Source organism: Haplochromis burtoni, unplaced genomic scaffold (assembly GCF_018398535.1).
Source record: "Haplochromis burtoni strain Fernald_Lab_line unplaced genomic scaffold, NCSU_Asbu1 Contig_5, whole genome shotgun sequence".
Classification (NCBI taxonomy): Eukaryota; Metazoa; Chordata; class Actinopteri; order Cichliformes; family Cichlidae; genus Haplochromis; species Haplochromis burtoni.
The window spans coordinates 1,449,664-1,464,492 of record NW_024582366.1 but is presented as its reverse complement, the minus strand read 5'-3'; the positions used below and the strand labels follow the sequence as shown (position 1 = coordinate 1,464,492).

Sequence of the window (14,829 nt, the reverse complement as noted above, 5' to 3'; positions counted from 1 at the left end):
CTTTTTGATTTTTTAAATTAATTTCCTTTATCATTATTTGGAAAAAATAAATTATATTTTCAGTTCAGTTTTATTTTTATCATTAACATTATGGGAGATGTTTACCTCAAACAAACCTGTTCAGAACAGGTACTACGATAAACATGGAAGCAGGTGATAAATCTGCAGGTGATAATTTCACATTTTTATTCATGTACAGTAAATATTTGTATACATTTAATTTTAATTTAAGTTATTTATAATAATCATCTTGGTGTGGACACATTGATCGTTGTTTCATATGAAGAAAAATTTGTCTCAAAAATGTTACAAATGCGTTTGGTATGATCCACAAATGTACACAAAGATTCATAAGTGCGTGTTTCAATTCACACAAAAATATAAAGCAATATGAACACATGTAAAACTATTTTACAAATGCATATACCCAAACCTGAATAAATGCTGATCACTTATAATTTATAAATTCATCTTCACAAGTCGGATAATTTTCTCTTTCAAAATGTTTTCTGTGCATACAAATGTCTAAAAAGGTAAAATCCCTCTTGCTCACTTACAGAACCTTAACAACGTGTGCACGAATCGCCTGATATGCACAAATCACATCACATCCCCATGTGGGGTTTTGAGACAAAGTTCACGCTGTCAACAGGTCCACAAGTGAAAGCTTCTGTAAAACTGAGACATCTGGGCTTTATCTGTTTTCCTGCGTTTTCCCAAATAAAGCGAGTGTGTCTTCTAAATAAATAGAGCAACTCGTCACCCCTCTACTTGGAAAAATACATTTACCAATTACAGGCACACGGTGGGCTGTAAATGTTAATATGTGGTTTAAATAAGCTGCTGACACATGCTGGTGTGTTCAGGATTAGTCATCAGGCTAACATGAATGTTATAATAAGAAAAGCCATTTGTGTAAGACCCTGCTATTCAAACCAGCCAAAGCTGTATGACATGGAGGTTGGCCTTAAAGGAGGAGGAGCTAAAACAGCTGGTTTCAGACAGGGAATGAACTGAAGGGCTGCAGTAAGCTCAGTAGAGCTAAATAAGGATTATTTTGAACCTTGAATCATGCAAAGCTACTCTAGTAGAGTCCAAGAATTAAAAGATTTGCAAGACAGAGATGAGCAGAATGGGCTGAATATCAGCTAATGTCAATGTCAAGCTCTATTATTAATGCTCTACGAACCGATTAAAATATTCTACACATCTGCAGAATTTATATTGAGATTTCTTAGGAAACACTAGACAGAGGACATGTGGATGATGTAGGATCTTTGATGTCTTTACTGTGAAATGTTCATTTAAGAGCCCGTATCACAATCTTCTTGCATCCATTTGTTCTAATTTCTTTGTGAGGACCTTTATTTCCTAAGAGCTTCCCCTAAACCAGAGCATGAACCCTAAAACCAGGTCTGACCCTTCACACCTGAGTCCGCTGAAGGTCTGTCCAGCAGTGAAAACCAGACCCTCCTCACCAGGTCTAAAACTCACACTGGTCCTCACACAGATAGACATCCACTGACAAACACACAGCTTCATTTGGATTCACAGACTGAAACCTTCAGAGACTCCCATCAAAGACCCCCCCTTTCATCCCATCACCATGGTTACGCCTAGGGGTGTGATGTGTGAGCCAAAGACTGTCTACAGACAAAGAGGTGTGTGTGTGTGTGTGTGTGTGTGTGTGTGTGTGTGTGTGTGTGTGTGTGTGTGTGTGTTAATCTCTATTTTCCTCTATTTTCCTCCTGAATATTTTTCCGTCCTCCAGTTGGACAGACTGAATCTTTGGCTCGGATCCAAACATCCTCCAACACGAGCAGCTGCAACGTGACGAGAAAATGGCCGACAGCATGCGGCGGAGATAAAACATGATCACTTTCATTCACTATGAGGGAGGACGACCACCTCTAGCAAGACTAAAACACATAAACACTCAAACACTATTTTGAAACCTTTCAGCCTTAGACCGGCCATCCAGGTGCTGCACAATCATCCACAGAGTCAGAGACTGTGAGATAGGCTACTGCCACCATCAGGTCACGCTGAGCTTTTGCCACAAGAATCTTATTAAAGACGCCTCTCAGAACATTTTTATGGACTGCTCTTTCTGTAATCTTTTTATCATCTGTTTTTATCCCCTGTAAAGTTATAAATCCTTTTAAAAAGACATTCATGTTTCAAATTTGTCAGCAACACAAAATAAATTCCTTCTGTCTCTACTGTTGTCATGGAGACAGATATCTTTAAACCTGGATAAATAAAACCAGGACAGGTCCTGAATCCCAAAGCAGGAGAAGGGCTGGAGCTGTTGTAATTTGGGTGAATTGACCCTTTTAATGAGGTGATATTTGTTAGTACTGTCTGGCATCCACGTATCCATTTCTGTGGTCTCATTATTCTCAGAGGGAGGCAGAGCAGAGAAAAGAAGCACCGATTCGCTCTCTTTATCTCAGACACACTTGCTCAGTGCCAACCCTGCAGCTTGGCAACAGCCAATCGTAACGCAGCTCTGAGCTACATAAAAAAACAGGTTTCTCTGCACAGCAACGAGTGGAAGCTGAAGAGCAGGAGAGCGGAGCTGCTTAAAATCTGTTCTGTCTGTTTTTATTTTTTCTTCACTCTCTGATGCATTTTAAGAAATAGCACTTTCTTATAGGAGCCACAAATGAAAGGTTTTCACCTAATTGACACATAGCTGGCAGATCACTGATAAACTGATGGGTCTACAGAGTTTTTCAAATAAGTTCAGGTTTGCTGCAATCACCAACAATCCTTGTTTATAAAGCTGAATTTCTTATATAATTTTTTATACATTTTTCTAGTGTCAGAAAAAAGTAAAACCAAATCTAAAGGTCCCGAGTTTGTTGCTATAAAGAACCATTAAACGAACAAGTATTTACACTTCAGATAGATATAAGCAGTATCTGCTGGGCTGAAAAATCAGTTAAAATCACCAGCGTGAGCTTGCAGAACCCAGCAGGCAGGACATAGGATCAGCTTTTTGAGTCACTCATTTGGCAGAAGGCTCAGTCCATCTGGACCAATACCTCACAAAAACAGTTTCTTTCCATCTGCAGTTGGAAAGAACTTTTAATTAACATGTTACACTTAAATGCACTTATTTTTAATAATTTTGCACATTGGACACACTTTGAGGTCCAGGCAGCGCCTTCGATTAGCTGATGCCAGCCATAGTGGACAGCTAGCATCTACAGCTGCTTGTGTCAGCATCCAGGTGTGAATAAGAGGCAACACCTCGAATCAAGTTTAAGCCTTAGTCTCATTTAAACAGGTGACTTATTTTTAAAAAAAAACATCCCTGGTACAGTTGCTTGATGGAAAGTTTAGCTGCAGAGACCAAAACTGGCTGTAAATGTGTTTATTTCTGCTGTAAAGTGTTTTTGAGGATTAACTTCCTTTTCAAAGCCGCCACATGCAGCCATTAGAGGAACTGCAGCCTTCCACTCTTAATCTGTGGCTTCTTTTTCCCGGTCTGGAGGCTAATGCTCAGTAAACATGAGCTATCCCATTTTTAAAAAATGCAAAAGTAAGTAATGAAAATTAACATGCAAAATGCTTAGCATCATAAATATAAGATGCCAGGATTTCGTTTTATTGGGAAAAATATAACTGCTACATCTCACTGCACATCTGACCAAATACTAACACTTGACTGATAAATCCTTTTTGTTTCGGTTTAGCTGTAAAGCTGCACTGACTGACCTTTATCAGAAATGAGTTTAAACACCTTTGAGATACAAACAGTTTTTGCTCAGTTATTGAACTGAATATCTAATTTCTGGGATTTTCTTATGGAGCACTTGGTTCCACATCAAAGACTGTTTATGTGTGAAGAAAGAAAGTCTGGGAAGAAACATTGTTATTGCTTTTTGTATTGCACCCAATGGTCTGCTGTCAAACATTTGTTGTGCATAAGAATGCCGACCAGTTGTGCAGGTAAAATAATAATAATAATATTTTAAATTTCAGGCCATGTTACTGGACTGCTGTGTACATTGATGGTCAGTGGTAGTCCAACATGTAGTTTCTGCTTCAGGGCACCGGACCATGTGACTACAGCCATGCAACTGAACTTGACTTCATATTTCGTCACAGCAGAAGCAAAGTGGAAGCACTCCCCACAGCCAACCAATCGTCTGCTCTGCAGTAAGGTGAAAACATGGAGACAAACTGGTTGAACCAGAAACCAGTTCAGAAATGCAAGAAAACCAGAGGGAGACACAGATTTACAGCAGAGACAGAGAGTGTGTGTGTGTGTGTGTGTGTGTGAGGCCTTGGTGTTTTGTTTTCAAATCTTTTCGTGGTTCGCAAATGAAAAAAGAAGAAACGTGAAGCAGATGTGAGTATTTCAATGAGACGCTGTTGTTAAGAGTAGATTATTGGATTAACTCCTAACAAGCCTAAACATGACCTGAGATTTACCAACTACGTATGAACGCGCTTTCTGTTTCTGTGAAATCTGGATTCAGAAAATCATATGATTCAAGTATTTCTTTAAAAGGACCGAATCAGCTGTTTAGACAGGAAATGGTCGTATTTTTAAATGTAGCAGACTGAATATTAATATCTGTCATTCAGAGCTCAGGAGAAAATTACCGGTTACTTTTTTTCTGTCCAGAAGAAACATTTTAGTTCCTGAAACATTTTTAGAGAACATGTATTTTGTTATTTGTCATTGTTTAGCTAGAATTGGGTTAGAGAGGAAGTAGTCTGAGCAAACTACCCCGGGTTCCCCTTTCACCAGACCAGAAGGGATTTAGAATCCTTGCTTTGACCTGGAAAATCTCCCTTTGCAGGCATCCAGATGGCATCCTGGTCAGACACTTGAAGAGCCCAGCTGTCTCCTTAAAATCCTTTTATTAGCAGTGCTACAGTCAGAAATCAAATGTATCATTTCCACACATATCTGTTCGTACAGGTGATCCCCACAGCCTAAATATCAATATCTTAAAGATTGCTGTGAACACGTCACAAGGATTAAAGAGTTTCACAGAACAACAAAATGAGCCACAGTGAAAAACCTTCAGAGCAACAGGATGAGACAGAGACTGACATACACGAGGACGACAAACTTCACCTAGAGGACTGTAACGGTAAAGATGATCAGGTGAGAGATTTACTCAAGACGAGTCAGACGGAGAAAAGGTCGGTCAGACCGCTCACTCTTTTCAAAGAGGACTTGAGCCAGTTCAAGGAAGGACTGTTGAAAGTGTTCAAGGACAAAGACACAAATCCTAAAACAACACAGCCACCAGAAAAGACGACCAGCACTCTGACTCTGCTCAAAGAGGACTTGAATCATTTGAAAGAAGACATCTCCAGCATCTTCAGAATCGGCCTTTCAAAGGAGCATGAAGACAAAGATGGTGCTGCAAAGCTAGATTCCTCCAACGCTGCCAAGATAAAAGCCACTAAAGCTGAAAGAAGTGACGAGTCCCTCCTGAATCTGTTCAAGAGAGGTAGTCTTTCAAAGATTACCCCCAAAACAAACGATAGTCAGGAAGTTAGGAAGACACTCCCAGTAAAGGCAGAGGAACAAACGGATAATGGATTTATGAACAAAAACTCAATTAGCACCGAGGAAACTAATAACAATACGACGGAGAGGCTGAACGACTCAGACGACAGCAAGCTGGATGCAAATATTTCCCAGGAGGTAACTGAGAGGAGGAAGGCTTCCTCTGAAACACAACAGATCCAGGAGGCGATGCATGCATCGGAGAAAGGTGCGTCCTGCTTTAAAAAACCCACACATGTTTACAGTCAAACTCTACCACAGCTTCTGGTTTTTATTATTTTGTCATATTCATATGTGTGTTTGTGCGTCTGATGAAAATTGAAGGTAAATTAAATATTTTTTTTTCTTCATTCAGCTTCAAATGAATCAAATCTGCTGAAGTTGTTTAAACAATTAGATCAAACAGATGGATCGAAATCTTCATTTGATTAATTTTCTATTTTAAAACTCGTCTTGTGTATTCATTTATTTTCTTCAGTTGATCAGTTAAGTGAGAACGGGAAGGGGGGACATGACTCGTCAGCGGCGTCAGGCGAGGAAGAGGAAGAAGATGAACCTTCAGAAACAGTTCAGTGTCCTTTGATGTCTAGGCTCACTTTGATCGCTGTGGGAAACACCGACAAAGCAGACCTCAAGTGAGCCAAACCATTTCAAACATTCGATTTCCAAATAGATGTAATTGTAACGCTGATCAGATGTTACATGTTTTTTATGCTGTGACTGTTTCTGGTCTTTTAGGGAGTTGCCAGGAGGACACCTGTGGGCACTGAAAAACTGTAACTGTACCTCTGCTTCTTTAATGTCTCTGTGTCTTTAAAGGCCACTTTAAAACCCTTTGATTTCCAATACCTTAATTTTTCTACAAAATCTCCTGGTAATGTTCTCCCTGAATAATAGTTCCAATCTAGCTGTGAAATTTTGGGATATTTGACAGGGTGGTATCGCAGCCTATAATCATTAAGTACTGACTCTAATTTCCTTCAAGAAAAAACACTTTTTAAAGTAAAGACCATTAAATGTAATTACTCATTCTGAGAATGGCTGTTCATGAGGTGGTCATGTCCCAAGCTCAGTCCCGGGCTAATCAGCTTCTCCTGTTTCACCTTCAGTTGCCCACTACCTGACCCTTGACCCCAACACTGCCAACTCTGAGATCCTTCTAACTGACAGTAACAGGAAGGCAACTCGTGTCTGGTCAGAACATCAATACTCAGAACATCCAGAGCGGTTTGAGTTCTGTCCTCAGGTCCTGTGCAGGGAGGGACTGCTCGACAAGGTGTACTGGGAGGTGGAGTGGAGAGGTGGTGCTGACATCGGTGTCACCTACAACAACATCTCTAGAGATGGAGACACGGTGAACTGCCTGCTGGGACACAACGAGCGTTCCTGGACTGTGGAGTGCGCAGAGGGAAGCTACACTCCGTGTCACAACAGAAAGAGGTTAAAGTCGCTCTCACCCGAGAACTTCACCCACAGAATTGGTATCTATCTAAACTGGCCTGCTGGCGCTCTGTCCTTCTACTGCGTCTCTCAGGACATGATGGTCCACCTCCACACTTTCAGCTGCGCCTTTACTGAGCCACTGTACCCGGGGTTCTGGGTGTGGGCATACAACGGCTCAGTGTCTCTCTGTCATGTAGAGTTGGAGTGGGAACATGCACTAAAGTGACAACAGGACGACCCCAGGATACCCAAATGAGACTTTTCTCCTGGCTGAGAGCATCATGTGGAGTTATTCATCAGTGTTACTCATTGTTGGAGCAATGCAGTCTCCCTCCATGCTGTAGGAGAAGTTTTTCAGAGGTAGATTGGGGGCGGGGTTTCAGAAGTTGGACAATGCAGTGAGAGCAGAGATGCAAAAACTATACCCACAGCTTTGCAAATAACAGGTTATGTGATGAAACATCAAACTACATTGATATAAACACGACTTCCTTATTCTGTCTGAATTCATGCTGATATCACAACACTGGATCACAGCAATCATGAATACTAACCTTTCCTCCTTTTTTCTAGCAACAGATTTTTACACATTTCTGCTGTTGGTCACCCACAAGAAAAAAAATCCACCAGCATCAGACACCAGAAGCCTCAGCTGACCAATCACAGCTCTTATACTCGCCATGTGACATCTCTGCATCCAATTAAAGCGTCTACAGAATTCATCACTAACACATTTAATGCACAAATATCCTGTGGATTCACACACTGCTGTGTGTGTGTTAGAGTGTACAGTATATCTGACCTGCAGCTGGCTCTCCTGACTCCCTCGGGCCTCCTGCAGCTCTTTCTCCAGCTGCTCTAGACGAGCAACACGCTTCTGCAACACACACACACAGACACACACATTTCAGATGCATCCAGATGTGTTTTTTCCACCAGCAGTTGTCGCTGACACATCTCATTGGCAGAAATCTCTGGTCGCTGTAGTTTCTAATCTAATTATTCTGACATGTCATCATGAATACCGGGACTGATGACTCAAGCTGTGGATTTGCACTTTATTCACGGCCATTTTGTTCCCACGACGAACCCTCTGCGTGGATTAGGGTTCTCACGATAATTCACTTCAGTTATATTACTGTGATATCCAGGGTTAAAAAAGAAAGTAACAACGTTGGCTATCGCATGTCTCATCAAGAGTTATATTTGATATGGGGTTTCTGAGAGATTTGCCTACTATAATATACCTGTTCACAGCAGCTGTTTAAATTCATGGAGGCTTTGACTTTGCTTCATTACACATATGAACTCTTTGTGATGTGGACGCTAACACAGGTGGGTAAAGCAGCTGACTGCCTACTAGGCCTCACATCCACTTGCTGGCAGTTACTGAAGTTGACCTGTTTGCCGTATTCGTACTGTTGATGACACATTTCAGTGCAGTTATGTGACAGATAATCGGACATACTGTGAGGTTAATCATACTAATTATAAAGATGTGTGAGAAATTCTGGTGGTTACTGACTGGCAGGTGTGTGTTTGTGTGATGAACCTACACGTTTGGGCCAAACTCAGACAGCACTAGCTGGTAACAGTTTATCCAAACATGACCTACAGCGGTGGCAAAACTTCAGAAACGGACTTCATAAAACTATGGAAATGTCAATGTCCAGTGTTTGGCTTCTTTCAGTTGTTATTAAGGAAACTGAGTTGATCAAGCTCACCTGCGTCCTGTGAACCACCTCATCACTGGTGCCGAAGCGTTCCTCCATCACAGACCGGATCTTCTGAGCATCGAACTCCAGCTTCTGCCGGATCATGTCTATCTGTAGTGAAAACTGTAGCAGGAGAAACACACCGAGGTCAGAGGTCAAAGGTTTCTCTGATTACTGGACAAAATAACAAGTCCATGTATGAGTAAAAACACCCAAAGCTTGCATTTCTGTGGTTATATCCTTTATTATATCAATAAACTCTCACCGTGTCAATGCGTGGCAGCTGGGCCAGTTTCTGTGACAGCTCCTCAAGCTGGCTGAAGAACCAGCAGCGCTCCCTCTCTTCTCGGTCAATTTCCCCCAGCAGGAGGTCCCTGTAGATAGTTGTAACCGTTATTATTATATTATAACCATACATCATAACACTGACAGGCTAAAACCTGATTAGCATCAAGTAAATGGTAAATGGTAAATGGCCTGTATTTATATAGCGCTTTACTTAATCCCTAAGGACCCCAAAGCGCTTTACATATCCAGTCATCCACCCATTCACACACACATTCACACACTGGTGATGGCAGCTACATCGTAGCCACAGCCACCCTGGGGCGCACTGACAGAGGCGAGGCTGCCGAACACTGGCGCCACCGGGCCCTCTGACCACCACCAGCAGGCAACGGGTGAAGTGTCTCGCCCAAGGACACAACGACCGAGACTGTCCAAGCCAGGGCTCGAACCGGCAACCTTCCAATTACAAGGCGAACTCCCAACTCTTGAGCCACAATCGCAAAGTAAGGCGGAGCTTATTGCCATTCGTTTGGTGGCTACATCAGATGAAAAGCTCTTCATCTTAACTACCATGGAACAAGTTACATTAGCCTGCAGGTCTAATTTCACTTTAGAAAAAGGTTTTTTTTGGACATTTCACAGTTAAACACTACTTATATTGTGTTATTATACATTTCACTATTTAAAATCTTAAAAAATTGCTGATTGATCAGCTCTCTCACACGTTGTGTCATCTGTAAACTCAGATGAAGGCTCTGGGTGAACTTGACTGTACCAGTCCCATGTGACCTCCCACCCTGAGGTGCTTCAGTTAATATTTATGTAAATCAGCTTACCTCTCCTTGCACAGCTCGTCCAGGTGATGGTCAATCACTCGTCCGTCTGCTCCAGTGATCATAGCTATTTTGGGCGGGGCTCCATCCAGGAAGTGATGCGGCAGGATGACAGCGGCAGTCTTCCCGGCAGACACTGTGCTTTGACAGGATGCCGATCGGTGAGGACTCCTACCTCTGCTTACTGCGGCCATCGAGGAGGAGGAGGAGCACGAGGACGGGGCCAGAGCTAGGTGATCATCTAGTTCTGCACCTCCGCCAACACCTGGCCCCGCCCCTCCTAGGCTGCCTGTCAGCAGCCTCAGGTTATGAGGTTGATGTTTGAGTTCGTAGTAATTGGTGAGGTCCATGTGGAGTTCTGAGGGAGGAGGAGGAGGAGGTGAAGGAGGGTCAAGAGCCATCAGATCAACAACTCAGGCTCTACTTTTAAATCTGGTTTATTTAAAATTGGAATTTCTGCCTATGATGTAACAGCAGCCCCGGGATATTCAGCGTTTGATTTTAGAATTACAGTCACTATCTTTTATTCGTCAATAATACTCTTCAGCATATTTATACTCACATTTTTTGCAATATTTCTGCATAAAATTATTTTGTTAAAGGACTTATACTGTGTTTAATCCATTAAGTGTCCGCACTGACAGAGGCCAGGCTCAGGGCAGCTGTGGCTACAACGTAGCTGCCATCACCAGTGTGTGAATGGGTGGATGACTGGATGTGTAAAGCGCTTTGGGGTCCTTAGGGATTAAGTAAAGCGCTACATAAATACAGGCCATTTACATCTGGTCATTTCTATGCAGGTGATAGGCTTGTCTTCATTTTGCTTATTGTGATCTAAAATTATATTTAAGGAAAAAAAACAACAAACGTCTCCACTTTTTTCAGACTTTAACAGCAAATCTGTTTTTTCTTTGGATGTTTTGGTGTTTAAATGCTAAATTTGTGTGACTCATAAAACGTGTAAACAAAAATATTCTGTCATTAGCAACAATCTATTTTCTATTTAAATGCTCTGTCATAAAATCTGTCATCTGTCTAACCCCGGCTGGCTTTCACTGGTTACCAGTACCATAAATAATACTAAAACACTCTATTTTTTAACTGGACCACCACTTTTAAGTTTGTATGGTTACATTTGAAGTAAAGTTGTCTAAATTCAGCGTTAATGCAGCTAAACTGTTGGTTTTATGTTTATTAATTAGACTGATTTAATTTCAGTTGTGTAGCTGAGTTGACAGACAGCTGAAGTCTATAAACACATCTGTCAGCTGGAAATGAACAAATTCCTGTCCAGACAAAGTAATTGACAATAACTGGCTATTTAACTGAATGAGGCCTGGCTTGCTGGAGCCAATCAGATTAGCTGAATGAGTCAATCTGCTTTCTCTGTAAGTGATGATTAGTCCCACTGGAGGCTCTGAGCTCCACACACCAGCAGAGTCAGGTAGGTGCAACCGGTACAGAAATTAGAAGGAAAATTACAACAATTAAGGGGGAAATGTAGTCTCCAGATGTACAGTGACTAAACAGACAGTTATAACATTCTCTCACTGTGATTTTAAAGCAAATTATTGTCAACATAAACCATTTTTTCTAAATCCAGAAAAAAGAGACGAGCAAATCTGAACCTGGTTCTCAAGTCGTAATGTTGTTGAGTATGAGGGGAACTTTCTGGGGGTGAACATCCCAAGTTCCTTAAATGGTTCCTAGAAAATGGTCCTCAGGCAGAAACAATCCTCAAATTACAAAAAAGAAAAAATGTCAAGCCAGATTTCGACCTTTAAGCTGGTGCAGCACGTCGCTCCTTCCAGACGATGCCAGGGTCCCTGCCTCCTGTTCCAGCTTACTCTGCAGTTGTTTCAGCACCTCCTAAGAAGAAAAGAAAACAACATGAATGTATCCAGGTGAAACTCCACAAAAGACATTTCCAGGTCAAAAGGTCACTTCCTTGTCAGGGGCTGGGTCTGAGACCCAGTGTTTTGTGTTATCATTCATCTTTGATTTCATCGTGGTTTATCTCTGCTAGTGTTTTGGTTTCCTTTTTGTATTTCTAACTAGTATTTCTTGATTTCTAGTCTTTAGGTTGTGTTTCTGTGCCTCCCCTGTGTTCGGTGTTTCTACTCTGTGCCTTCCTGTCCCACGTTTCAGGTCTCTGTTCTCTTGTCATCCTTGCCTCTGTGTTTGTGTGTTTCCGGTTTTACTTTGAAAGTCTGGTTTCTGCTTTGCTTCCTTTGTCTTGTTATGTCAGATTAGCCCCAGCTGTGTCTCCCCAGGTGTTTCCACTTCCCTCATTATAAACCCTTGTGTGTATTTAAGTCCTCTGTCTCCTTCTCTTCATGTCAGGTTGTCTGTTGTCTTCATGTCAAGTCATGCTCACAGAGTGTTGTTTTCTGCTGTCGTACTTGTGTTTGGATTATTTCACAGTCATGTTTTTGGATGTTCCTGTTCAGTTTCATGTTGTCTCTTGTCCTCATTTTCATGGTTAGTTTTATTTTTCCAGTTTAGGTTTTAGTTTAGTTCTCTTTGTTTTGTCTCGCCTTGTTTGGCTATTTTTTCATCAGCCTAAATAAACGTCTTGCTTTTTATTATACTTAGTTTCCTCTCCCCGCGAGTGCTTTTGGGTCAGCTTCACAAACACTTCCCTCCTGATCTCGTTCTTCTTGGTCTCATCTACTACAAAAATACACTCGCTACAGTAAAGTGATTCATTGTAACGTTGAGTGGTGAGTGTTTTTAAATGAGTGTTAGATGTAATAATTCCTATGCTGGATTTGTATTTAAGGTCAATATAAAACTTCCATAGTGAAATATAAATATAAAAAAAAAGAAAAAAAATTAATTACACATAACATATAATGTAATTGCAATGAGGTATTTCTGTAGTCTATTAATACTAGATAGTGGAAAAGGGGTGGGATTAAAGAAGCTTATGCTTCTTCCTGCTCCTTTTTGAACATGAACGTTATTTGGAGTTGTGGTTGCTCGTCTTCCTTTTGTTTTGCTTTGTTCATTTGTCTCTTTTAATTCTATTTTGTTGTACTTTTTCAGCATGTTCAAAATAAAGATTCAATCAATCAATCAATCAAATTGCCCATTTAACCTCCTAGGACCTGGCGTCCACATATGTGGAAATTTTGCTCTACAAGGGCCTGATATCCACTTACGAGGACATTATACTGCCTCTATTTTATCAAAATTTAAAACGAATTAAGCAGTAAAGTATCTTATATATAATAACATAAGCCTTTTGGGGTCCTTCTGTGAGGCGTATTATTGTTGGTCTTGTAGCCTGTAAGGTATATTTGATTTAAAGCGGACTTGATAACAACAAAGAAGCTTCAAACATCACGGAGAAGTCATTTTCCCTCATTTTTAAAGTCCAGTTTTATTCCCGCTTTATTCTGTGACCTACTTTGTATTGCTTCTGGAAACTGAAAGAACTGACTAACCCTTTCTTGTGTTTTTGTTGTTGAAGTATACATTAAAACACACTTTCATTACAAACTTGTATTTTAAACGTTTTTGTGTCATTTTGGTATTCATATAGATCAAATCCCACTTACATGGATGTTTTTTTTGCATATTCCAGGAACGCAGAGACAAATGAATGAAATCCGCACAGTGCGAGCAGTGCAGGGATTTTTGTGGTATTAAAAACATTTTCTCTTACAGTTTAGAAAGATTATCCTCCGTGTACAAGCAGGAGCAATTAGTCTCAGTGAAAGCTCTGTTTTTCTTCTGCAGTTGACAAAGACTTGGTTTCCCACCAAAATAAATAAAACTCAGCTATTGAATCTCATGAGATCTGTGGTTAAACCACCATGAAGTTACTACTTACAGGTATTAAACTGAATATATTAAAATGACTGCAGTATAAACATTAGTTGCTACATGACACAGAAATATCTGATGACTGTTAGTGATTTTTTTCAAACTAACCAGACAAAATGATTTTTTTGATTTATCTCCATTTTTATCCTGACTGATGAGATTAATAAACATAAAAAGATAATAATCCCTAAAAGCAGCAGATAAAACGTCACCTCATCACTGATAGAGATAAAAAGCAGAATAAAAAGCAGTCCTTCCTCCTCATCAGCTAGTTGTAATCTATCAGTTTGGATATTAAAGGTGTTTTTATCAGTCGACTCACCTGCTACAGGTGAACTTGGTGCAGCAGTGAACTCTGTGTGTATGTCTGCTCTCTCCGTTCTCTGTCCTGGTTCTGACTGAAACCTGCTGATCTCTGCCTCATAATCTCGCTGCTCTCAGCATCTGGACACGTGAGTCAGTGCGTACATGTGTACATGAACATGTGTGTCTGTGTGCCTGCAGCTGATGGGATTTACATCCAGCAGCCTTTGAGTCTTGGCCTGATTCACAGCCTTCTCGCTCTCAGTGTGAATTTATTCATTATTCTGACATAGAAATAGCTGATTTGATTAAGATGTCTGATTACGGGCTATAAAATTCAAAAATATGAAAGAGAATCTGAATTTAAAGGTTTATTTTTTTAACATCAGGATTAGCAGTTTGAACAAATAATCCTACAATAATCTTAATATGAAATCAACAAGCTTAAGAAGAGTACACGTGACCCTGGAACCATGTTATGGACATTTTATGTTCAGCCCAGCTGGTTACTGACATGTCAGATTTTTTTTATTCTGTTTCGGTGTGCAACTTTGCCAAAACAATGTGGGACTCTGTAGTGACATGTTTAGCCGCATGTTCTCCTTAAATTGCTGGCTGTCCGAGTGGTGTCCCAGAAACGATGTGGGCTTCATAGATAATTGGCAAACCTTCTGGAGGAAACCTGGTCTTGTTAGGAGAGACGGCATCCATCCCACTTTGGATGGAGCAGTTCTCATTTCTAGAAATATGGATAAATTTATTAAACCCCCCAAAATATGACTATCCAGAGTTGGGACCAGGAAGCAGAGTTGCAGTCTTACACGCCTCTCTGCAGCTTCTCTCCTCCTGCTACCCCCCCAAAAACCCATCTCCA

At 40.8% G+C, this 14,829-nt stretch overlaps 2 protein-coding genes across 4 annotated transcripts in view; one reads left to right on the top strand and one right to left on the bottom strand.

The window, feature by feature from the left end:
• Window positions 1–14,829, bottom strand: part of apc2 (APC regulator of WNT signaling pathway 2) — a 50,620-nt gene that overhangs the window by 12,151 nt on the left and 23,640 nt on the right. For both annotated transcript variants that reach the window (XM_005923452.3, XM_005923454.2), the window contains 5 exons: window positions 11,600–11,690; window positions 9,825–10,179; window positions 8,966–9,074; window positions 8,710–8,823; window positions 7,788–7,862 (listed from right to left, as the gene is read on the bottom strand). In XM_005923452.3, coding sequence (XP_005923514.1) covers window positions 7,788–7,862; window positions 8,710–8,823; window positions 8,966–9,074; window positions 9,825–10,179; window positions 11,600–11,690 — 744 coding nt within the window. The remainder of the gene's footprint in view (window positions 1–7,787; window positions 7,863–8,709; window positions 8,824–8,965; window positions 9,075–9,824; window positions 10,180–11,599; window positions 11,691–14,829) is intronic.
• LOC102311354 (tripartite motif-containing protein 14) lies at window positions 4,242–7,794 on the top strand. 2 transcript variants are annotated; one of them, XM_005923450.3, is made up of 5 exons: window positions 4,242–4,363; window positions 4,821–5,750; window positions 6,021–6,177; window positions 6,281–6,318; window positions 6,652–7,794. In XM_005923450.3, exons 2-5 carry the CDS (start codon window positions 5,027–5,029, stop codon window positions 7,209–7,211), a joined length of 1,479 nt encoding a protein of 492 aa, XP_005923512.1. In that variant the 5' UTR covers window positions 4,242–4,363; window positions 4,821–5,026; the 3' UTR covers window positions 7,212–7,794. The 2 variants fall into 2 exon arrangements, with proteins under 2 accessions (XP_005923512.1, XP_014189401.1); XM_014333915.2 differs by having other exon boundaries at window positions 4,328–5,750.

Bases quoted from the DNA above. Each gene is read 5' to 3' on its own strand.
- LOC102311354 (XM_005923450.3), top strand. From the start codon at position 5,027: ATGAGCCACAGTGAAAAACCTTCAGAGCAACAGGATGAGACAGAGACT. The intron at 6,178-6,280 runs GTGAGCCAAACC...CTGGTCTTTTAG, and splicing joins ACCGACAAAGCAGACCTCAA to GGAGTTGCCAGGAGGACACC. The intron at 6,319-6,651 runs GTAACTGTACCT...TTTCACCTTCAG, and splicing joins CCTGTGGGCACTGAAAAACT to TTGCCCACTACCTGACCCTT.